This window comes from Apteryx rowi, unplaced genomic scaffold (assembly GCF_003343035.1).
Source record: "Apteryx rowi isolate R43461 unplaced genomic scaffold, aptRow1 scaffold_53, whole genome shotgun sequence".
Taxonomy (NCBI): domain Eukaryota; kingdom Metazoa; phylum Chordata; class Aves; order Apterygiformes; family Apterygidae; genus Apteryx; species Apteryx rowi.
In genome coordinates, this window is record NW_020450794.1 from 2,231,228 (window position 1) to 2,255,462 (window position 24,235).

General features: G+C 36.8%; 1 protein-coding gene across 1 annotated transcript in view; it reads left to right on the forward strand.

Annotated features, from left to right (window-relative positions):
• Nucleotides 1-24,235, forward strand: part of WDPCP (WD repeat containing planar cell polarity effector) — a 109,489-nt gene that overhangs the window by 64,308 nt on the left and 20,946 nt on the right. The window contains exons 9-13 of the mRNA XM_026080667.1: nucleotides 1,468-1,601; nucleotides 6,186-6,377; nucleotides 14,304-14,913; nucleotides 19,670-19,858; nucleotides 22,456-22,579. Of these exons, the coding sequence (XP_025936452.1) occupies nucleotides 1,468-1,601; nucleotides 6,186-6,377; nucleotides 14,304-14,913; nucleotides 19,670-19,858; nucleotides 22,456-22,579 (1,249 nt within the window). The remainder of the gene's footprint in view (nucleotides 1-1,467; nucleotides 1,602-6,185; nucleotides 6,378-14,303; nucleotides 14,914-19,669; nucleotides 19,859-22,455; nucleotides 22,580-24,235) is intronic.

Sequence of the window (24,235 nt, forward strand, 5' to 3'; positions counted from 1 at the left end):
TGTCCAGGCATCTTTGACTCCTGCCTTCTTTCCTGCAGCCAAAACAAATTTCTGAAGCACCTGAGGTGTGCTGTAAGTCATCTTTAATGTAAACTGTCCATAATAATATCAAAATGTTTTAAATGTACATGTGAGGATACCACCATATGTGCTGGCTTTGAATTTTCATGCATGTTTAGGATCTGAATTATAGCTTCTAACTCACAGTAGCAGATACTTTATCACCATTTCTGTTTTTTTTGAAAAGTTAGTATTAACCTTACATTTCAAAGGCAACTATTTAGCTTTAAATTTTGCCCTTTAGCATTTGCATACCAGATATTTCAGAGCTGTGCCAGTACCTGACTACTGGAAAACAGACTGGTTGTAAACCAGACTAAATCAAAGCAAAGCCGAGTAGTCAGTTTTCACTGCTTATGTTGAGTATAAGACTAAACTGTCTACATAAATCACTTGTGGATATTAAAAACATATTTAAGAATCGAGGCTATTAGTCGCAAATACAATTTTACAGTTTTTTGAGGCTTGTTCCGTGGGATTTTGTTTGCTTGTTTTTAAATCAAATCCCAATTTACTTGGTAGTTTCCTTTTAGCAGAGGTTTCTGCGTTTACTTCCTGAAAGCAGCTTGCTAGCTTTATCTTAGACCTGATTCTCATTAACTGTTCTTCAGCAATCCGGTACTAGTTACCATGATGACTCACTTTATTCTCAGAAATCTGCTTAAAGGTATGCACTGCTTGACTAATAGGATAATGCTTGGGAAAAAAGACCTAGATAGTATTGTCTAATTCATTTTCGTTGTCAAATCAGTTGTTCTGTTTTATGTTGAACTATTTCAGTCTGTCACCCTTCTATGATAACAATGGAGATTCCAAAGCACTTTTCCAGACTTCAAGGGAGTCTCTCCCATCTTGATTATCTGTATTGTTCAGGTACCACATACGAAGTTTTCAACAAGTTAATAGCCCATCTAAAGTACAATCCTGTATGTAACAGTGTCTGCAGTAGCATCTGGAATCTTACTGCTGCTACATCACTTACTACCGATGTCAAAATACCAAATATACCTCAAGTACTAATTTGCATGTATCAGTCTCATCACAGACAGTGTTGCATTAGGTGCATTTGCAAAATACTGGTGGATGTTACTGTAGGCAAAAAGAAAAAAGAAAAAGAAAGAAAATGGAAATGGAAGGAAACAAAACATATATTTGAATGTAGTGGTAACTTGGTCTGACATAATTTGTTCAGGTTTGTGTAATCTGAGTACTCCTTAAGCTTTATTTCTCATTTCCAAGAAGGTCCTGGCAGGATGACACATTGATGCCTTTTAGGAGATTACAGAGCCTTAGTGTAATATTTAAGAAAAAATTGCTTTTTGCTATGTCTCAGTGGAGGGTTCAGTAATTTGTTTTGTTAGCAGAAACAGGTATTACAGTGGTGACAATTTTTTTTTGTTTTTTCAGCTGTTCTTACAGATAGTTTCATCATCTTGTCATTTGGGGACCATAACCAACTCTGCTTTATTCAATTTACAAAGAAGATGGGTTCTCCTGATGTAAACAAAAGACTGGAAAAACTCTCTTGTTTGGATTTTAAGGTATAGCTGTCAATGCTGACTATAAATACTACGATAACTTTACATTATGAATCACTAGCACTCACTGAGATCGTATAGCAGTATAAATTGCAAACCTTGGTGTACCTGATCAGAACACCTCAAATTCTAAAAATGGCTATTATTGAAAAGTCAGAAAATTTTTCTTGGAATTCTGAGTTAATGAGTTAAAAATACTGTGCCAAGAGGGATCGAATTTTCTACTTTATTTAGGTTAAGGGCTCAGACACATAGTTGAGTTACCCCTGCTTAACAGATTACCAGTTGAGCAGCAGTAACTGATCCTTTGCACATTCTCAGTGTCTAACCAACATGAAGTAAAATCTGTGATGGTAAGCCTCAGAGTAAAAGATTTAAGCTAATGTGTTTTACCTCTTGTTTGCTGTGGGCTAAAGGTGCACGCATAGTCAATTACTATGGCTCAGCTGATATACACTAACTAACTCATGAAGCTATGATAATTCGGTCATCTGTCTGAGCTCCAAGGCTGTTGTAATTCTTTGCAGAAATCTTAATTTTCCCTCTAGTTACAGTAATCTTATTGTTGGGAGAGCTGGTTTTGTATTAAGGCACAGAGCTAGGACTCAAGATACAGAAGCTCAGTTTCTCACCACTGACAAACTATATATGTGACCTTAGGCAAGTGACTTGCCGCCTCTGTATCTCAATTCCTTTCTTATATAGTGAAGATTAGAATACTCCCTTTTCCAGCCTTTAAATATGGGTGTGCCTATACCACAGTCACAGCAGTAACTGTAAGCTTGTCTAGAAATAGCTGAGCTAACTTTAAAATGGTTTGGATGTCTGTAGAAACCCAGCTCAACTCAAGTCAAATTACCCTGCATCCTGGCTGGGTTGGGCTGTGTAGACAAAACCTATGTGGATGGTAAACCCTTTGGCTTCAGGACAGTACAGCTCTGACCTTAGCTGGGAACGCTTGGCACTGTGACAGTAAAAAAAATAATGAGCCAATGGCAATTAACTTTTTGAACAGGTAGAGTAGGAAAAGGGCTGCATCCAGTTCACTGCAAGAATGAAGAGACAAGCCTTTACCCAAGGCAGGTAGAAAGATACAGTGAGCAAGAGAGTTTCTATTTATTTCAAACTGGATAAATGTTGAGGAAAGCAATCTTGTCCTAGCAAATATTTTCCCCCTGACAACCCCTCAGTAATTCGCTTCCTCACATAAGGGAGTTTGCATTTTTCAAGGCAAGCTCTTTAAGGATGTGTTTAATTTAAGTTTTGCTATATTACATTTTAACTTGTTTGGTAGAAATACTTTCTGCTAGGATGAATATCTAATACATTTCCAGGCTGTTTCAGTTCAGGGCCTCTTTTCAGCAATGACTTGTGTTTGCGAGACTGATCCAACCTCTATAACGTGGATTTGAGACAGTTCACTGTTCACCAGGAACTGAGCTGATACGTAGTTTACTTTAAAATGATGTTCACGTGTGCCTGGCCTATGGTGTTTGCTAAGGTTATGCTTTAGAAGCAAGGTTGGTGGGTTTGGTTTTTTTTTATTAGCTCTAAACTTTAACTAAGAAACTGTGGTGAGCTGAAGCCTGCCTTCATCATTTAATTATAAGGGCCATAGTTCCTTCATTTATGTTTAGAGAATATATTTTCATTCTGGGTATTGCTGAGCACATTTTGGACCTAATGGTTGTGGCATTTTTTCTTGGGAAAGAAGGAAATTCTAATCCATAGAAACCTCTCTCTGTCCTAGGAAACCAGAAATAACTCCTATGTGCCTTAATAGGGTTGTTATGTTCAGTTCTTTGCTGACACAGCCGAGCTTCTAGAACACATCCATGTGCAATGTTAACTTTGCTTTCTCTTGAAATCAGTAGGAATCACTATGGATTATGTTTTTGCCAGCCAAAAAAGGCATTTGCATTTTTTAATTGAATGTTCCTTTATGTGAGGCTTGCTAGTTAGGCAGCTAAAAATAATTTTTATTATCTTCAAAATTGCACCAGTGTGAGCCAACAGAAAGTATTATTCACTGCTGCAATAATATTATGTCAGCTGTCTGTATTGAAGCAGAGTTATTCATGACTGCTCTTGGTCAAACTTGCAAACACTAAAAGATCAGAGACACAGTCAAACAGTAGTGTTGCTATCAATAGCAATAAAAGAATCAAAGATGTTCTTCAACTGGAAATGTGCAAAGTTGTAATAATATATGCTTAGAAAAAGCACTTCCTTAATGTTGATTTTTTTTTCAAGAGAGAGAAAATGCATTTAAAAGGAAGCTTGCACTGGTATAGAAGTACCACGGGACTAAGATACGGAACTAAGATACAGGAAATTTGAGTGTAGCCTTCATCTCTGCCTCTGACTTTCAGTGTAGCCTTGGGAAATGTACTCAGTATCTGGGTTTCAGTTCGTGTTTCTGAAATGAGGAAAATGCTTGCTTACAATCATATGTAATGATATAATTAAATTTCTATCATATTTAGAATGTAATCTTTTTGGTACATAGGCAAAAGCAACTACACATTGTTCATTGCTCAGCATAAAGGTGGGTAGCACTGGCCAGGAACTCAAGGCTGTACTGGACTGCCAGAGTGCTAGTAGTAATAAGAACAGGTCTACCATACTTTTGTCCTCACAGTTAGTTTCAATGCTTAGAGGTAAAAGAAATTGGTTGGTTTATTGATTATTATTTATTTATTTTATAGTATACTTAACAACTTGAGGAATCTTTTCTTTTTCCTTTCACATTTGGCATGTATTCTAATTTTCTGATGAATTAATTAGTACAAGTGTTTGATATCTAGCCTAAAGCTAATATTTACACAATACATATCTAAATGAAACAATTACTTTCTCTATCCTCTTCTTTTCTAAGTGATAGCACCTTGGATTTTATATACACTTTGAATAAAGAAAGCCAAACATTGTATGAATCACTACAATCTTGGAGATCAACAAAACAAAATTATCATTTGTCTTTTCTCAGTGGCACTAGTCCATGTTTGACAGTGCCATGTCTAATGCAAGACATCCAGGTTTGCAAAAGATTCATGGCTGTTGTTAAGTGTTAAATTGGTATGACCAGTTAACACTGCAATACAGCACTAAGTAATATCTGTGACAGTATTTGTGTTTTTCCATCCTAATAAGTGTGTTGCCACCAAATCAACTATTTATGTGCAGTTTTAATTCAAGTTGCAGTTACCTGTTAAACTTCACTTTCTGTTTTATCTTTCTACTTTTAAATAGAATTTTGACAAATAAAACACAGGATATTCTGAAAATATTGACCTTTTACAAGTTTTTCCCATCTGTGGTTTTTTAATCCTTTTCAATTTATTGAAGGAGTAGATAGTACAAGGAGTTAAATGTTTACCATGAGAGAACAACATTGGTAATTACTTTGATTTCAGTTCCTTTTGATGTGTATTCAGGGGATGAAGAGGTCAATAATATTATGACCATGCAAATAGAAAAGGGTTCTTTTTGACCATATAAAAAACAGCAAAGGATTATTAAAGCATTAACCTTGATTTTAATGGCCTTGGTTGAGTGGTGAGATCACAATTTGGATGAGCCTGATTATTTACTAAATACAATACATAAATGCAACGGGTTCTTAACACCCATTGCACTCTGGCATTATCGCATTACTGCCATCCTTTGTTGCCTTGCAGACAGGAATATGAAAGCAATCTGTCATGTAGTGAGACTGGCTCCAGAAGCATTTCTCTGATAAGAAGACCCCCTGCCCTTTGCTAGTGTCTGGTCCAGTAGGCTTAGCCATGCGCTTAATCCCCAGAAAGTGGTTCGATTATTGCTGACCAGCAATGGCAAGATAGTTTTTTTTCCCCTAGCTATCAACCTTCCATTAATTCCTTAAGCAGAAATGCGGTGCAATCTATATTTCCTTGGCATGTGTCACCCAGATGGTGCACTGCTCATGTTTTCAAATAACCATGCTCCAAAATAACAGAGTTTGAATAATAAATTCCACAAATCCTTCCTGAGAAAGAGGCACAATTCTCAAGAGCTGCATAAACTTTACGCATGATGCTGTAGCTCATCCACATTATGCAGAAAAGTATATATTCTCTCGCAAAGTGGATGTTTGTATCTGGATTCTTTAATTTAGGCAGTGAAAAGAAAGCTATATGTTCACTCAGACACTGTAGAATATATTTAATATTTGATTATGTCTTAAACACTAGCCTTAGCTCCCTGGTCAGCTTCACAGAACTTGTCATTTAATATGGGTAGGCTTAAATCCTATGTGTAGGTCGATGCTGTCAAGCAACCATGACTGTACATTTTGGTATTGATTGGAGTCATTGCAGTAAATTCCTTCTTAACTCACATTCCTTTCCTTCCCAATCCCCTCCCCACAGATAAAAGTGTGGGCATGTCTCTTTCTGTCTGAGGAGATATTTTGTACATTTACAAACAGCCTATATGAAGATATATGTACATAGCCCTCTGTGTATATATACATTCTCTTTCACACATCCAAAGCAAATGCTCCCAATTGCACCTACTGTGTTATTTTATCACCTTAAATATTTCCTGCATTTTTTCCTCCATCAGATTTCTTATATTGATATACCTGGACCAGAAGGTAGAAGGATGAAACGTCACCTTGCAATAAACTGTATGCAAGATATGGTTGTTTGCTGGTGGTCAGCAACTAATGATGGAGCATGGCCTTGGTCTCCTATTTCCTGTGAGAGGGACAGAGCCAACTTATTGCTATTAGGCTGTGCACGTGGCAAGCTGGAGGTAAAGTTCTGAACTCTCTTGTTACATGATTTTTCAGATTTGCTAATGAAATAAATATTCAACTTAAATGCATATTCAGGTAGATAAAAATAACAGCTACATTAAAAACTTACTTAAGAAAGGAAGATCAGTCATCCTAATTTTAAAGATTAAAGTTTGTTATTTCATGAAAAAACACCTTATTTAGCATGTTTAGTATTTTTCACATGGAAATTGGCAATCTGAGAAATGTAGCAAAGAAATTAGGTCTCTATAGCAGAATTGTTTTGGCGCTGCTGCAACCGAAAAAAAACAGTGTGAGAGGAGTACCACTAGAAAACTTTTTAACCTGGGTTAGAAGCTGTAGAAGTTGCATGCTTCTCCAATGCAATTATTTCACATTGTCTGCAATGTTATCTGATAAACATTTTAAAATCTATTTTAAATATATGTACTGTTTTATTACAATTATAAAGTTTTAGCTACATCCAGATGCTGCTTAAATTGTTGTGAGGAGTATTGGTCAAATCAGGAACCATTTTTTGTCTTAAAAGTCAAAATTCCCCTTCTACAGGTGGGAATGTAAGCTACAAGCTGACCCTCTTCCTGACACTTGCTTAGCTTACTTTTTTAGGCAGGTAATTTCCATTTTGTCTATTTCATTTTCATTTCATCTATTTAAGAATATTTGAATCCAGTTTCTCAGGTGAAAACTTTAAAATGAAATTATCAGGACATGTTCTGAACTGAACTGAACTGAACCGAGCTGAATTTAAAGTGTAAAAGCTGTTCTGGACTAACATCTCATATAGATGCTCCTGTGTTAAGAGTTTTATTTTCAGTTTAGCTTGAGCCACTTCTAATACAGACTAAAAAGGCACTGACTGTGGGAGAAGAGCATAAACTTGAGGATCAGCTGTGGAATAGCTGTTTTGCAATAGCTATTACAAACTATTTCCTTGTAGGGAAAAACCCTAAGTAACACTTTAGAATAAGCTACTCTTATAAACAACATTCTGTTCTCATTAATTTGGGAAGATGTAAATGTTTTAATGTCTTGGAATTATTACTTTGAAAACTAATATTAATTTAACTGAGGATTTTTCCCTTGAGATTTTCTATATATTGAAAGCAAAAGAGAAAAGGTAGTTGAGGCAGCTTTTCTTTCATATTTCAGTCATTAATCACTATAGACTTTAAGTGCAAATTACCTCCACTTCTCCCTTCTTTACTTTTCAACTGACCTCTCTCCACTTGTGGTCACATTTGACTCATCTCTCTCCTCTGCCTGATACTCACCTGCAGTTCTCAATTCCTCCTGCAGTTATGCCCAATCAGATATAAAATATGACTCTTTCTACCTCAGTAGCTATAAAGTGTGTTCTGTTCTATTCTTTATAAGTTTTTGCCACCTAGTCTCCTGTGCCATTTTCATATTACAAAACTTCATCCTACCAGCATCTCAGATCTTATTTCTTACCATGACTTTCCATATGTCCTGGTTCTGACAGTGACATTCCCATGCCTTTTGTTTCCTTCTCACATCTCTGTTCTTCCAGGATGCTCCCTAATAGCTCCCTAATGCTGACATACCAGCTTCCAGTATCTCTTTTCTGAGAGGTCTTTTAGAGACACATTTATTTTATGAAATGCACAGAAACTACCCTGTCAGTTTAAGATTTCTCCATTTCATTTTATATATTATAGGGAGATTTCTAAATTACAGCCTTGCTCTGCATCTTTCAGTGCACCTTGTTTTATCCTTTTCTGGTTTAGACTCTAAATTGCTCAGGGCTGGGGCTGTCTAGTATAGTCCCAAGCACATCACTGGTACTTAACACAATAACGATAATAAGCATTCACTGTGCCTTTAGGCGTAAACTCATAATCCTTTTAATTTAGCCCATATTGTAATATAAATATAAGGAAATTATTTTTAAAAGCAGAACTGCAAAATTTAACTGTTCAGTTGCTTTCCCTTTTCTGTTCCCTTTTGTGCGCTTGTCTGTTTTAATTGTAAGCTCTTCACATGAAATTTCTTTTCCTGTATTTGTCAATGAAACACCAAGCACTATGCCAGTGCTATGGTGAACTTAGTGATGTGTAGATAAACATTTTTTGCTAGTTGTAAGTTAGCCTGTTCCATGCACTTATCTCTTGGGTGCTCAGTGGGCTGCTGCATGAGATTCAAGATACTCTGCCTATACACTTCCCCAAGTACCCATGACGTGTAGTCTACAGTCCTGTTTGGGTTTTTTTCCCTTGATTTCTCTAGTACCCCTTATGGGTTGTTGTTGTGTACCCCTTCAAGGAAGGAGGATGTCATAACCCGGCAGCTGTAGAATTAGTGTCAATACCCAATATGCAGTTAAGTACATCTTTCCCCTCCAGCGGCCGGGAGCATACACTTCAACTTCTGAGGGTCATGTCACAGCTTAAACATGAGCAAAAATATAAATGGCATTTCTAGATGGTTTCTAAACAGTTACTCTCTAGATCAGATACCACAAAAAAATAGCTTTTCTATAAACATGCCTATTTGCATCTCTTTGCCTTTACTTCTTTACCACTGTGTAATGCTCTTCAGGTATATACCTGGAATAGAAACATGACATCCCATTTTTATGCATGGAAGTAAACCTGTGTTTATCTTATTTGACCAATAATGTAGTAAGAGTTTTCTCCCAGTAAATAATTATTGCCAGTAGTAGAAGGATAAGAAGCAAGGAATGATTCAGTTTGGAGAGTTTATCTAAGAGAAGTGTAATAAAATAATGCCACGTTCTAAAGTGCTTTGTCTTGTCATTTACCGACATTTTATTTGAAAGTAATAGTATTACTTGGGTTAGACAAAATTATTATCTAGAATTGAGACAGAAAGCAGAAAGTGCTGAATGTCAAGCCCGTAAAGAACTGTTTGGTGTATTGGGTTTATGAAACAGTAAACCAAGCCTGAGGAAGTGAATGAGTGCTACCCACAGCCATTCTACAGCACATTTGGGCTGACCTACCAAAACCGCAGAAAGATTTGCCAGCTACTGACACTTATTATTGTGGCAGAGCAAATATAAACGGTGCGCTTACATGATACTACTTCCTCCCTGGAAGAATTTTCTGAGTGATTATTTGCTGCCCACCAAAAAAGTGCTTATTAGGATGAGGGCAGGAGCAGCCCTGCAACAAGACAACCCAGCCCCTGATCATGATGATATCCTGCCACTACACATTATGCATTGAGATGATTCATGTGGCACATACAGTGTTTGGGGTATTGTGTACCCAAACAGCATTTCAACTTAATGGAGGAAATACATTTTACATTTTAAATACACTAGAAATGTGATTTGAATTGTGCTATGTGGCTTTATGTTTTAACATTTACTACCATTAAGGCTAACGGTAGACATTATTCCTTTAAAAACAGAAACAACTTTTTTCTTGGCATATTCTGTGAGGAAAAGCTTAAAATAAAATTTAAATGACTAAGTAGTATTTCTGTGATTATTTTAGAGAAGAAGTTATTTTTCAGGTGTAAGTTTACTGTGTCACTGCCTGCTCTGTTTAGTTACATGATAAAAAATATCACAGAAGAATTCAGCTTAAGGTAAACTCCCAAATTAATTCTAATATCAATTTACAGTTTTAGAATCTTGACTGGTATTATTCTTTTAATTTCTTTTCTGAGATCAGTGTTTACTAAGTTAAAGGCTATGGGATTTGGTGAGGAATCCTCCCCTGACAAAGAAACAAAAGAGCTTCTCTATACAACATCACTGCGTGAATGTATGTTGTGTGCCTGCACGCATGTTGCTGCCGGAGTATTGGTCTGTTGAGTCTTTGTCGGCTTTCTTGTGTGTGTTGATTTCCTCCAGTAAACTCAGCCGTACTCCAAAGTATTTATGCCATCTTTTTTTCTTTTAGCTTCTTCTTTGTTAAAGCACAAATGATCAAGGATGTTATTTAAATTGTTTCCCTGTGGAGATAATGCTGGTATTTTGATTTTGAAAACAGAAGAGGAATCTTCCAGAAATCATTTCAAACTATTTGCTCTGAATAAATAGGATCTGGTGTGAAATCATCCTTGTAGTAAATGTTTTGAGGGAAAGTCATGGTAAAATGAACATGAACTTTACTCTGCAAACATAAATTAATAGGAGATGATGATGCCAGTGCTGAGTTACTGTGGTACTTTGCATTTGTCTCACCATGTTTATTTTGCAGCAGTTAGTGCTAATATGAATCATTGAAATTACACTTCATTCCTGTGGAAAAAATAATTTGCCTGAGAGAGAATATTATTTTCCTTTCTCCCAAGAGATGGTATTTAATAATTATTGCTTCCACATTGTGCCTCAAACTTGTGAAGCAAGCACAGGAGCCCTTTTATGAGTGAGCTTTCCTACAGTTATTGCAGTACTCAGAAAAGCACATACTGTATGTGACTGAAGAGCTGAAATACCTCTCAGAGATGTGAAGCAAAGAATGCAGAATCCTTGGTGTCACACTGGCTTAAAAGTTCAATGAGGGATACAGGATAAAGATTGTAACGATAAATTTTGAAAGAAAATAAATATTAGCTGACGATGTAAATAATAGGATTGCATGGGGGACTCTAAATACAATGCAGCAAATAAGAAAACTGGAGTAAACCTTGAGTTTTTATTTTAGAAGTGTTTAAAAATAAGGGATTTTTTCTTCCTCCTTCACAGTGCTGTATTTAAAACTATTTTACTCCAGTGTGCACTACACTTTCCACTCAACATTTCTAATTAAAGTTTGTTGTTATTTGGAGTCTCCCTGTGTGAAATGAAACAAGCAGTGTCTTAACATCCATAAAATAAATCAAACATTTTTCTCATCTGAAAGACAGACAATTCAGTCACAGCAAGCTTGTTTCTGTGTTTCTTTTGTTTTCTTTTTTTTCTGCTTGGTAAGCCAATTTTCTGCTTAAGAACTACTATTTAAAACTCATATTTGGTTCGATATGTGGGCTTTATCCTTTCCCAGTACTCTGTGCAAAATACTTCAATTTTAAGTGTTCAAAGGTTTGCACTGACGAGAGTGATACTGCTTGTACAAGTTAGTTCTATTATTTCTTTCACACAACAAACTGAAGGAAAAAAACAGCATTGTAACTAGCATAATTCAGCCCCCCTCGGTACAAAGATTAACAGATTAGATTCTTTTGCTTGGAATGCTGTGATTTCTGAGTTAGGATTTGAGATTGGCATGTATAGTATCCCTCATGCATTCTGCTGATTAACTAAGGCAGGGCACAGGCCACTACTGCAAGGGGGAAAAGGATATGAATGCAATAGTGGTGCATCACTGCTGCTTTAATGCACCTAATGCATAAATTATGTGGACAACATTTAAAAATACACTTATGATATTTTTGTAAAATAGAACTAAAAGGAGTGTTGTTTTTTTTTTGGGGGGGGGGTTCAATAAATAATTGGTTTTACTTCATGCAAATTACTTCCAGAAATTTTCTGAAATCAGAGGTTATTCTGCTTGGTCCTAGATTTTCGGAAAACTCTTATCCTTGACTGGGACTATGCACTTTGCCCTGCGATATTATGGCTCTGTCTTTGTAGTTCCACTGCCCTGTCCCCTCCTCCCTAATTCCTACAGCTGCCCTGCCCACTTCTGAGGGAACTCCTCCAGCTTTTGCTGGCCCGTTCCCCAAGCAAATGTTGGGTTTTGTTGATTGGAAGATACATTGCTATTATAATGTTCCCCTTTAGGGTTCCAAAGAGGTCAGAACTACTGCTCACTGGGAAGGAACCCCAGTAGATTCCTTTAGATGGACTGTTAAAGCATTATGGTATACTACATTTACTAGCATACAGCTACTTACCAGATAGATAAAGAATTGACAAGTAATGGAGTGTCATCTTCTTGGAAAAAAGATCCTTTGATTGTTAGGCTTCTTATTTTTCAAAAGCATCATCTTAGACTTATCAACATGCTTCTGTAGTTGTATGTCTCTCTGCTTTAGTTTTCCAGTTAGTGGCATGAAGAATTGTTAATAAAAGCTTTTTCTGACAGAGAAACTCAAATCTCCCTTCTCAGATGAAACAGAATATCCATTTTTTTTCACCTTTAGAGTGCCAAATACCAGTTGTATTCAGCAAAGCTGGAAACCAGAACAAAGAGATCTCTAGGCTTGGTATTCTTTTCCTCCAAGAGGCAAATGAGGCCACTGATGCATGAGGAGTAGCGTATCTGTTCCAATCTATGGAGAAATGTCTTTCTTTTTTCTCAGCCAGTATTCCATGTATTATCAACAGAATTCTCTAGAAAAGTTTCCTTTAAGACTAATTCAATTAAATTTTATGTCAAAACTTATCTTTTGAAAGGCCACAAATAGAGTCTTCCTCTCCCTCTCTCAGGAACTTTTGCCTAGTCTAGAATTGCATTATATGCACCAACCAGCTCTACCCTAGACTTCATTTCAAGGATCTGCTCACAAAACTGTGTGAAGCCAGGAAGCTTCTCATCTAAAGGCTGATTAAATTAGGCCTTCCAAAAGACTAGGTTTTACTTTATTCTAATTTCACTGTAGTCAGCAGAGTTTTGTCCCACTTTTGCTCTTACAAGGCAGAACAAAACTATTAATTGGATTAGTTTGGTTGCTGACTCTCAAACGATCAGATGACAACATTTATTTTTCTGTGTCTATCTCCAGTTCCCACAGCAATCACTCCAGTATGTTTCCTGTGTTTTCTTCTCTACTGCCTCAACCTTCAGGGCCAGCCCCTATTCACAATTAAACAGCGCTGTTAGTCTTAGTCTTTCACCCCTCATAGGCTTTATAGGCTTTATAGTTGTGTGGATCTTCATGACTTTCATGTAGCTGTAAGGAGATGTCCAGAGAGGAACACTGTTTTTGTATCAAATATATAGAGGAATAATGCAGTGCATTGAAACCTGCCACAGGAAGACAGAAATCTGAGTCCCAGAGGGCCTCAAGGCTCATTTCACAGAAGTTATGGAAGCTTTGAAGACTTGCTTGGGCAAGATTTCTGTTTCACATATTTGAAAGGCAGCTACCTGGGTCTCTGTACATACTCCTAGGGAAAATTGCAGAACAAATAATAACACTTCACCTTGTCTTTATTTGGGGTTACAGAGCTCTGTGGTCACAGTAGTCCTTTGTCCACAATAACCTCTTTTACAGGTTTCCTTGCTATGCAATTTAACACCCTAATAAGTTACACATTTCAAGCAGTCTTGACATCAAACCGCTGCACAGTAGCCACTGCACATTTTGTGGGGGTAAATGACTAGCTGCAGAGCCTAAATCATTGCTGAGGGAATGGAGCAGGTGAGAAAAGGGGTTTTCAGGCACCCCCAACTGGTCCTCCCTTTCTGCTATCACAAATTCATTCATTCTGCATCTAAAGCTATATGGCACCAAGAAGCATCTACCACTTATTCATCTAGCAATCTACAGTACACATTTTTTAAACATGCCATTGTTTCTACTACTACAGTATAATATTTTCTTTACCATCACCAAGAGCAAATGATCAAAAATGCTTTACACCTGATGCTCAGTATAACATCTGGGGTTTTTTTCAGAAATTTCTTATTTCTCCCCCACCCGCCCTTGTGAATAATCAGCTGTTCTTTGGTTTCAGCTCAGATCTCCTCTCACTAGGACTGTTAGGACCATCTCCTCTTTTATCTTTTGTTCTGCTAACCTACTGTATACTCTGAGTAAACAAATATGGTCAAAGTACGTTGCAGGTTTTTTAAATAAACTGAAGTAGCCCTTTAAAAGCCTAAATAATAGATTTTAAAACTCCATTTATAAAATAGGTATTTGGTTTAGCTAAGTGACCTGTGAGAAAATGCATTTGCAGCAGTCTATTTTCTGAATCATCAACATAAGAATAAACTGTTACAAGTGACTACCAAAACGCTCTGGATTTTTTTCAGGTTTTGAGTTTCGTCCGCACAGACTGGGATCCACTTGATGCTAGCTTTAGCACTAATCAGCCTTATCAGGTTCACACAGTAGAGCACTCCATCTCTGCAAACAAAGAGCCCATGGCTGACAGCTGTGTCTACGAGTGTGTTAGGAACAAAATTCAGTGTGCGGCAGTCACCAGAATACCCCTAAGAGCAAAGGCCATCAGCTGCTGCAGAAATGTTACAGAAGACAAACTAGTCCTGGGTTGTGAAGATTCGTCAATAATTCTGTATGAAACCTACAACAAAGTGACTCTGCTAGCCCAAGCAGAACTACTGCCTGCTTTAATAAGCTACCACCCTTGTGGAGCAGTATTCCTGGTTGGCAGCTCTCAAGGAGAGCTGCAACTTTTTGACACAGCACTGTCCCCAATTAAAATGCAGCTTTTGGCAGAAGATTACTCACCTGAGACAACTTTGCAATTCAGTAAACACTTTGACGTGTCTAGCAGCCTCATCCAGATACAGTGGGCTGCTCCTCAAGTTGCATCTCCCAGCACTAATGGCACAGATATTCATGATCTTTTGTTGGTTAGATTTGACACAGGACCCTTAGGAGTACTTCGCTTTAAACTTGGTAAGTCACTGAGCACGTCTACTGAACCTTATGCTCTTGAGGAAACATCTGTACCTCACAAATTTCTTGGTTTGAAAACTCATTTAGAGTTTTTTGAACCCTCATTTTAGATATCTTGGCCCAAAGCACCCAATGCCAATGATCTTTGAAGATATGAACCAAGTAGTTCCTTATGTTTCACAAAGATTTGATATGTTTCATATGGGGTCTGACATAATAGGAGCCCGATGTGGTCGGTTGCAAAATTTCCCTGCAACTCTAATATAAACAATATTTTCTCATATTGAAAATTATTTACATCTGAAGTATACAGTTGTAGGAATTGTATTTGTTCTATAGTACTACCCCTAAAATACGCTATATATAATAATAGGATAGTATTAGTGTTTTGTTTCCTAAAGAAAGAATTATTTTGTACATAATGAACAACTATCCTTTGCATTACAATGTATATTTGTCCCAGTACTCTGTTCTTCCTGTCTTCAGTACATGAAATTACAGTGTTTCCTTCCTTCAAGACTTTCCACAAGAAGGAAAGGTTTCACAGCTTTCAGAGAAGGCTGGTCTCTCAGTTAACTTACCAGGAGCTGTAAATCAAAGAAGCAGTAATAATTCTCATTTTAGAATTTATATAGCACTTCTCACTTTACACTTTAGTTGTAAAAAGACTTTAAGAGAGCAAAAACATAGCTATCTCCATTTTACAAACAGAATAACAAGAAGTGGCAGAGGAAAGCTAAAAGGCTTTCCCGGAGTTACACAGCGAGGCAGTGGCTGAACCAAGAATAAAACCCCTGCAGTTGCTCGTCACTGAGAACTGGATCCATCCCATTCAAGTCGAGCAAGTTACCGTGGTGCAAACCCAGTGCGAGAGCTAAAAAAAACAATCATGCTTAAATCTTCTGACTACCAATTCAGTGTTTTTAGTATGGCAAACAGCCATGTCAAATATGCTCATCCTGGAAAATTTCAGCATTTTGCCCATTGTCTGTCCAAGAAAACAGTTGCCATTATAGATCCTTACAGGAATTTTTGTGATTATTTTGTATATTGAGACTGAGAAGAAATCTTTTTTCTTTTTTTTTAACTAGGTGACAGTGTGATTTGAAACCCTACTTTAATTCTTTATTTTTTTTTTTACTGATTGATACACATATGTGCTTTTGTGGGGAAAATCCTATTTAAAAGTACTGCAGACATAAACATATGAAAGCCTGAATTTAAAACACTTAACTAAATATGCCAGTGCACACAGGTAAATTAATATCATTGGATGTTAGCAACAAAAAACATTGGATTGACTTACATATTTCTAAAAGAGCTGCTCCAGATTATTAGTTATCCAAAATACTATTAAAAAACTGTTTACAAGTTGTCATTTGAGATAATTCAGCTCCCTTATGTCCAATGACAAGTTTAGTAGTTGCAGAGTACCCCAGACCACTAATTAATACAGCTGTTTGAAGGTTTTGTGCATGTTGGCCATTAAAAATAAATAAATCTAAATTACCTCTTACCTGTCAAGCAGAAGGCACTCTACCCACATCTACCTTGCTTTTCCTCAATCTTCCCTTGTGGGGTTTACTCACAACAGCTTTCCAGAAAGCACAGCTTTCCCCTTGCTGTCTCTAGCACATTTATGTTCTTACTAAGGCAAGCAGGCTCTCAGTGCGGGGATTTAGAGGCCTTTCCTGCTAATTGCCAGCTTGTGATCTTAATTGGACTGTCTCCCTGGGCACTGTTCCTGAATCAATTAGGCAGCGAGTTGGCTGTCGCCTCTTTTTCCCAAGTAGGTTGCCTGGAAGAGCACCACCCAAGAGAAGTCAAGCATCCAAATGGGAAGATGTTGACCTCTACAGCTGCAAGTTATCATATTTTAAAATTCTTTCCATATAATTACTGTAAAATCTCATCTAGGAAGAAGGCAAAGCTCTCCCTATCCATCCTGCCCCTCCCTCTCTGTAGCAAAAAATATGCTGTTCTCTACTGCATCCTGGTTTTCAGATTCTCCTCTCGGTCTGCCACACTACCAAGGTAATGCTGTGCTGATTAGTCAGCCTCTCTTGCCAAGCTCAGCAGTTTTTAAGTCGGTGTTATTTAATAAATAATACAAATACAAATTATACTGAAAATTTAGGGATCAATGACAAAAAAAAACAGGCATACAGGACTGAAATAGAATCTGTCATTGACTCATGGTTAGTATATATGCAGTGTAGCTCACGTGCTACAGTAGAGCATTCAGTCTATAAGGCAGCCCAGCAAAGTAACTTGACTCGACCGAATAGATCAAAAGTGAGTTTGAGGACTCTGGACATGCTTAAAATTAGGCTTCTACTTAGGACCACTGCTGAATCAGCAGATATATTCCCAACTGTTGCCTCTAATATTGTAAATATGGTAGGATTGCTGCTGTAGGTTTTTTAAACGTGTTAGTATCAGTAGATCTACATACAAACACACAGAAAATTTTCAAGGCAATAGTGTAGAGTCTGTGAGTATTTGGTTCCGTCTCTGCAGTCATCTGCTGCTTTTTTAGAATAAACTACTCTTGTTGGTACTTAAGACTCCTCTATTTTCGCTGTTCCAAAATACTGGATTTTTGGATCCTACAACCCATCGCTGCATCTTATAGCAATTTTTAAAATTTCTTCAAGCAAAGAAAGATCTTCCACAAATACAGTTGCATGTAACTCATGTAATTGATTTTGGATTATGTAGTTTTACTAAATAACTATGTATTTATGGCACTGTAGGTAACATGTATTCTCTGGGATACATGCAGTTATAAAATTCCCTGTTTTTATCAATAATAAATTACATCAACATTATTTGAATTGTTTCCCATAAAAGCCTATTAATAAACTATGTCAATGAGAACAGACAAATGCACTTTTAACTTCCACTTGCCATATCATGATTTTGGACAAGATCTGTGAATTCTCCACTGTGTTGTCTAGCCAGATATATTTCAGGAAAAGATTAATCTTAAACTTACCCTCAAACATTAACGGCACATATTTTCGATGTCTAATGCCAAATTTATTTTTAAAAGCATTATGGCTTATTGTCATTGATATCAGCCCAGATCTTGGATAATGTCAAACATAGTACTAGTGCCAGTGGTTCATCATTGCTGGCCTAGAAGGAGATCTTAAATATAATAATAAATTTAATTAACATTCAAATAAGTATTTTCATCTTCACTTAGTGATTAATGTGAAGAGTACTCTACTTGTGTAATACTTTAAAAAAAAGGAACATTTATGAAGAATAAATTAGATATTATCACAGACATACACGTTAAACATAGCTATTACGCAGTATAATGTCCATAATCTTTAATATGTGCAAATATAAAGTGAAATACAACATGGTGGAAGACAACCATGTCTTTTAATGATACTAAAAAATTAAAATATTTCTTTGTTACAAGAAATAAAAAAATAAGTTTTTCCCAAAGCATTCGGTCTGTATTTGCACTTTCCTAGCAGGTTGCTTGTCCTTGAGCTATAGTCAGATTTTTTTCCCCCACTTTTTTCTCTATCCATATACATCACAAACATTATTGACAAGTACATTTACAAAACATTTTTGAGATCTATTTTCTATATCTTAGGTCTATTTTTCTCCATTATCAGGTTTTTTTCCCCCCAGCTATTCTGTGACTTTAATATCAATATTGAAATTCAGCTTGTCCCTTTGCTTATGAGAATTTTTTCCTTAAAATCAGTTTTGACCAACAACATCAGAATAGATTGATTAAATCTAAAAAATATAATTATGTTTTTATTTAAAGAGAGGGAAACAGAAAATTTGTTCTGTTTCGGATACCTAGAACAACAGTGATAAACAATACACTAGCACAATGACTCAAAGGAAGGAAGAGTTACTAAAATGCAATGCATGGCCTACTTCTCATGATCATTTAGCTAGTCAGAGACAATAAATAACATTACTCTCTGGAGCTTTTCAGTCACCTTCTCTGTTCAGAAGTTGAAATCTAAAGTCAAGAAAATTTGAGAATTTGCTTTAATTTATACTTTTTAGAGACTGAATGTTGCAGATAAATCATGTTCTCATGGGGCGGGCATTGGGTTGCTCATTTTTCTCACTCATAATAGGCATATTTTTGGTTTCATTGTTAACTCTAATTTAATGGTCCCCAGATGTTCATATCGTTCATGATGCTGTCCCCTCACAGAAGAAATGCCTCACCTAGAGAATTTTGCCAAGCTAGAACTAAGTTCTAGAGGAATAGCAATATGGAGAGTAGCAGAGTAACTGTTTCTTTGAAGTCTGAGCTGGTGTAAATTTGATTAGTGTACATAGATGCCTATTTTTTAGTGTTGTGCAGCAGTATTCTCCTACAGGAAAGAGGTGCTAGGAGCCTGAACTTATGAACAGGTAGGACTACCTCAGATAAAATAAAGCTAAACTGGGAATAAGCTGTTTTTACCATGTTTAAAACAAACTTCATTGCATGATGTTGTCACTAGCAGGTACTGACCACATTCACTCACCCTCCATGTGTGAAGTTCACTGATGGTTTTTCTCCGCTGTCCCAAGCACTCTGAGTCTAAATATACCAAGGTGATAAAGAGTTATATCACATAAATATTTACGTGTGGAACCCATTAACTTAAACTTTTTAATTTTAACCAAACCCAGTTATTTTTAACTGTGCTGAAAAGTAGTCAGCTACTGCTTTACACACTCATAACACTGTCTTTGGTTTTAATATTTCCTGTGATAGGTGTGATCACAAGAGGACAGCTGGGCCTTGTGGAAATCATACACCAGTACATTCGTTATGATGAAGTACATGAAGCAATTAGCGTCCTGAACACCATGAACTGGAACACGATGGGTTGTCAGTGTTACATAAGCTTGACTGCCATTGTAAATCACCTTCTTAAACAAAAGCTTACACCAGAGAGAGAAGGTCAGGATTGATTATATTTTTAATATATTTTTGTGAGGTCTTTATAATTCATGTATGGATTATGACAGTATATTTATTGACTTTAAAAAGAAGACAATAGCGAGAATCCAGACAGTTAGGATTATGGTACTCTATAATCAAATCTCATATGTAGATAAGTAATTTCAGTAACAGTTGGGTCAGTGTGTTGATTGCACTTTAATTCATATTTGCATCAATAATAATACTAAAATAATGTGTATTTTAATGTATATATTGTGTAGGCATGACTTAATACATGTATAGCAATATATATGCTATAACATCATTATATGATATAAATTTAGCTTATGTAATTTTAGCTAGTATAGGATTCAAATGTGTATTTTATATTCATACTGAAACAGAGCCAACTTAAGGAGGAACATTCTCCTGTAACAGGCACAAGAGGTTTTAGTATGGTTTTTAAGGTGCTTGTGAAGGGTCATTCTTTCATTAGAACACCCAAAGGCTTTGAATACACTATCCTCTGCTGCCTCCTTTAGGATTATAGCATTTGTCCTCACTGTAATCTTCTGGCCCCCTGCAGTAATAGCTGATGTCCCTAACAAGAAATGATGAATTTTAGTTTCAGCCCCATTTCTGCTGAACCCCGATGTGGTGCCTTCCTCCTGAATTGCTGTATATGTTGAAACTCAGTAGGCTTCAAGATTTCAAGCGCATTGATGTAGTGGGAAGGTGTTATACCACAGTCTGGCAGAAAGGCAGCTGGGGACCAGGCATCTTTCGTGGCAAGAATGAATACTTAGGAATGTGGTGTGTTAGATGATAGAAAAACTCCAAGGTGTCCCGTATTGCTGCCAAGTCATCAGCTATCCCATTTTATGAGATCAGATTAAAAAATCTCTGCATTACAAACATAGTGTATCAATTCTAAATAAAACATGCTTTTAAAAGCAGTAATGAAAAGGGCTGGTTTTGCAACTCTTGTAAAAATATGCATGTTATGAATAGATGTCTGCGTGTTTCCCCCCATGCAGCTCCCTAACACTGTTTACAGCAGACAGAATTTTATTTTATCCAGGATTTGTTCTATATGAATCTAACAAATTTGACATGGTAATTTGTTTTCTTTTTATTAACGGAACCCAGTGAGGCCTTTTATTTGTAGTAATGTGGCAGTTATCTTTGAGATCTTTATTCTGCCTTCAACATCAAGCTGGGCTATCTAATGAATCTATAACTGTGCTAGTAGTTACTCGTATTTCATGTAGGTTGAAACATTTCAGAAGTACAAAACATGCTGTCAGGAAAACAGCAATGGCAAGAGAGTATGGCTTTTGTTTGTGAAGGCACTGCTGTATTCAATTTTAATCTAAATTGACTGCTGCTTTGAAAGAAAATACCTTTAAAGTCTAGCTTATCTTACTGTCTAGATTTAAGATAATGCAAAACCTAATTTGCTAACAGTTTGCCTATGTTACTAACATGGTACTATTAGCACAATCAGTGCTATCAAGCCTAATAAAATAACTATAACTATGCTTGGAACTAAAGAACCACTGTCACTAAATACAGAAATGGCAAGTTCAAATGAACATTAATAACAGCAAATCAATGAGATTTTTGTCTGCCTAATGAGACAATAGTTTGGTTATATTCTGCTTTTAAAGTCCATACAAAATTCTGATTAGCAGTAACGGTTTGCTCCTCCACCTTGAAAGGAGAACCTATGCTGGTATATGATATTCTCCCTCTGATTTAAGAAAGAGAGACTTCTATCAGTCATTTTGTTCTGCACGTAAGGACTTGTACTATGCATTAACTTTTGATCAGAAATCACACAACAAATTTTATTGATCATTAAATTTCCTTTCAGCTAAGCATTTGGGACACAAACATGTACTGTGTATTTTCATCTATTATTTATGATTTTGTATTAAAAACATGTAGAAAAATGCCTAGGAGCCACAGTTAAGGAGTAAAGGTCAGAAATCATTTAAAGTGGAGAGCACCTCTGTAACAAAAGGGTTTTATTTTATTGATTACAAGGGAGGTTATCCTTTCTCCCACCACTACAAGCTGTAGGACAATCACACCTATAGGGTTTCTAGACTCTTTTATTTAATGTTTTTAAAGAACTATTGGCTGAAGGAGGTTCCTTAGACTTGGAGGCGATCACAAGAAAGGTTCTGTCACCTGCTGACCTAACACATAACAATAATCCCTGAAAAAACTGAACTTTATTGTTGTTTCCTTAAGAGGACAAAGAAAATTTGAGCTAAATGAGAGTTGATCTCTACTGGACAAACTTGTTCAAATTGTGTTACTCTTATGAGTCACTTTTAATTGTATGCTTCTGGTGAGAACCTGATGTGTTATAGACTTCACCCTTTTGACAGCTTTTGCTGCTCAAAGTCATTGTCAGCTCTGCCTTGAGTGAAAGTTTATATGCGCATTTGTGTTCATACAAGCTGTCATATTTTAATTTCATCTGTCCTATAACAACATCACATTTCATCAGTGTTTGAGGAATTTGACTGACTGCAAACATGAACAACCTGCTGTAATTGAAACAGTTTCACTTGTTTCATTGCTGCTGCGTTTGAACTCCACAGCACAGCTTGAGGCAAGCCTGGAAACCTTTTATGCTCCTACAAGACCCCTCTTGGATGCAACAGTGTTGGAGTACAGGGACCCAATCAGCAGATATGCAAGAAGGTTCTTCCACCACCTGCTCAGGTGAATGACAGTTTCAACTTCTATCAACTTAAAATTAATTGCATATTTCAATAACTACCTACTTTAATGTGGTTAACATTTTCCAAGAGGGCCACCCATGAAAAAAATTCATTCATTGTTGTTGTTTGTTTAACTTGCACTTCGTTCCTTTCAAGTACAGTATTGCAGATAAAACGCTATTCAGAGTTCTTCTATCATCAATACACTTAAAATGAATCACCCTTTCCCTTTTAGCTCAATAGAAAAAAGATAGCATGCTTCTGAGAGATTTATTCACCAACTGCTTTCAGATTAACTATTGAAACAGCTTACAAATTTGAAGAAAATGCTGAGTTTAAATAGATGGTAAAATGCAAATGAACAGTGTGTGGTCCAAGACATTTTTGCGTTTGCACCCTTGAAAACTAAGCATTTTGTTGTTCTTGCCTTCACAGTTCTCATATAGAAATTCATATTCCAGTAATTTTCAGTAAAAAGAAACTCTGTTCTGAATGATAACCAAGATGTTTATAACACCTTGTTAAGGACAAGTCTAGGTGGACATGGTGAAAAAGCTTTTAATGCACTCCTTTTCTATGTTTCATCCAAATGATATACATTGTCTGCATATGTGAAGTTATGAACGGGGCAGATGGTAAAATGTGTGCTTCTTTCAAATCTTAAAGAGAAATATATGATACTGTCTTCTGAGTCTGAAAAAGATCATCTTTCTGGTAAACCAGTCCATACCAATAGGCACGTTATTCTAAGCAGATGAATGCTCACAGTATCCAAATAACAGGTACCAGCCTTTCACTGGAGTTTTGTTAATAGACGCTACCACAATGCTGGGTACGAACTCTGCTTTTGCCTTTCTCCTAGAAACCAGCAGGGACGATCTGTTGCTGCAGTGGCCGAGAGGAATGGCTGTGGGCCAGTTGCCTGCAGAGGACAGATGCAGAAAGAATGCCTCCGAGATTGCTGAGAGGTGTAACCATAGTGCTCCTTACAGCTGCTAGAGAAAGGTGTATTCCCTGTGACTCAGGATTTGCTTCCAAATGCTAGCAGGCATGCAGAGGCATGGGGCCCTGGCTAAGCTTTCAAGCCTTGGGGCTGCTGAACACAGCTGAAACACTGACTCAATCCCCCTAGGAAACAAGAAGCTTCAGTGTCAGAATGCTGCCTGGACAGTGCGGGACTGAGACAAGAGGCAGATAGGAGAGTCTCCCCATGCCTCGTACCTCCACCATAAAGCAGCCCTTTAGCCATCTAGCGTTGTGGCAGTTTTTGGAACAAATGAATGTTATTTTGCTGTTTCCCTATTGTCAAAGGGATTTGTATTCAACTGAATCAAAGTGATAGGATCATGTGATTGCTGCAGAACAGATGGTGATGCTTAAAGCTTATCTGAGAAGACATAATCTAAGTACAAAATGAAATGTTCAAAAATGGGAGCTTTATCTGATAGAAAACAAGAAAATGATGTCCAGAGCTGATCCTTATTGTATCAAAGTGGCTCTGCCTTAATTGGTGTTTATTTCCTTTTAGATGTTTTCTTAAGTGGCTAGAACAATCTGAATGTATGCTAAACAAAGTGCAGTACGGATTTGTTGGAGGACTGGTAAACCAGCTGAATTGTTCCGGGTGAGACAATTCCATCCAGGCGCGATTGCAATG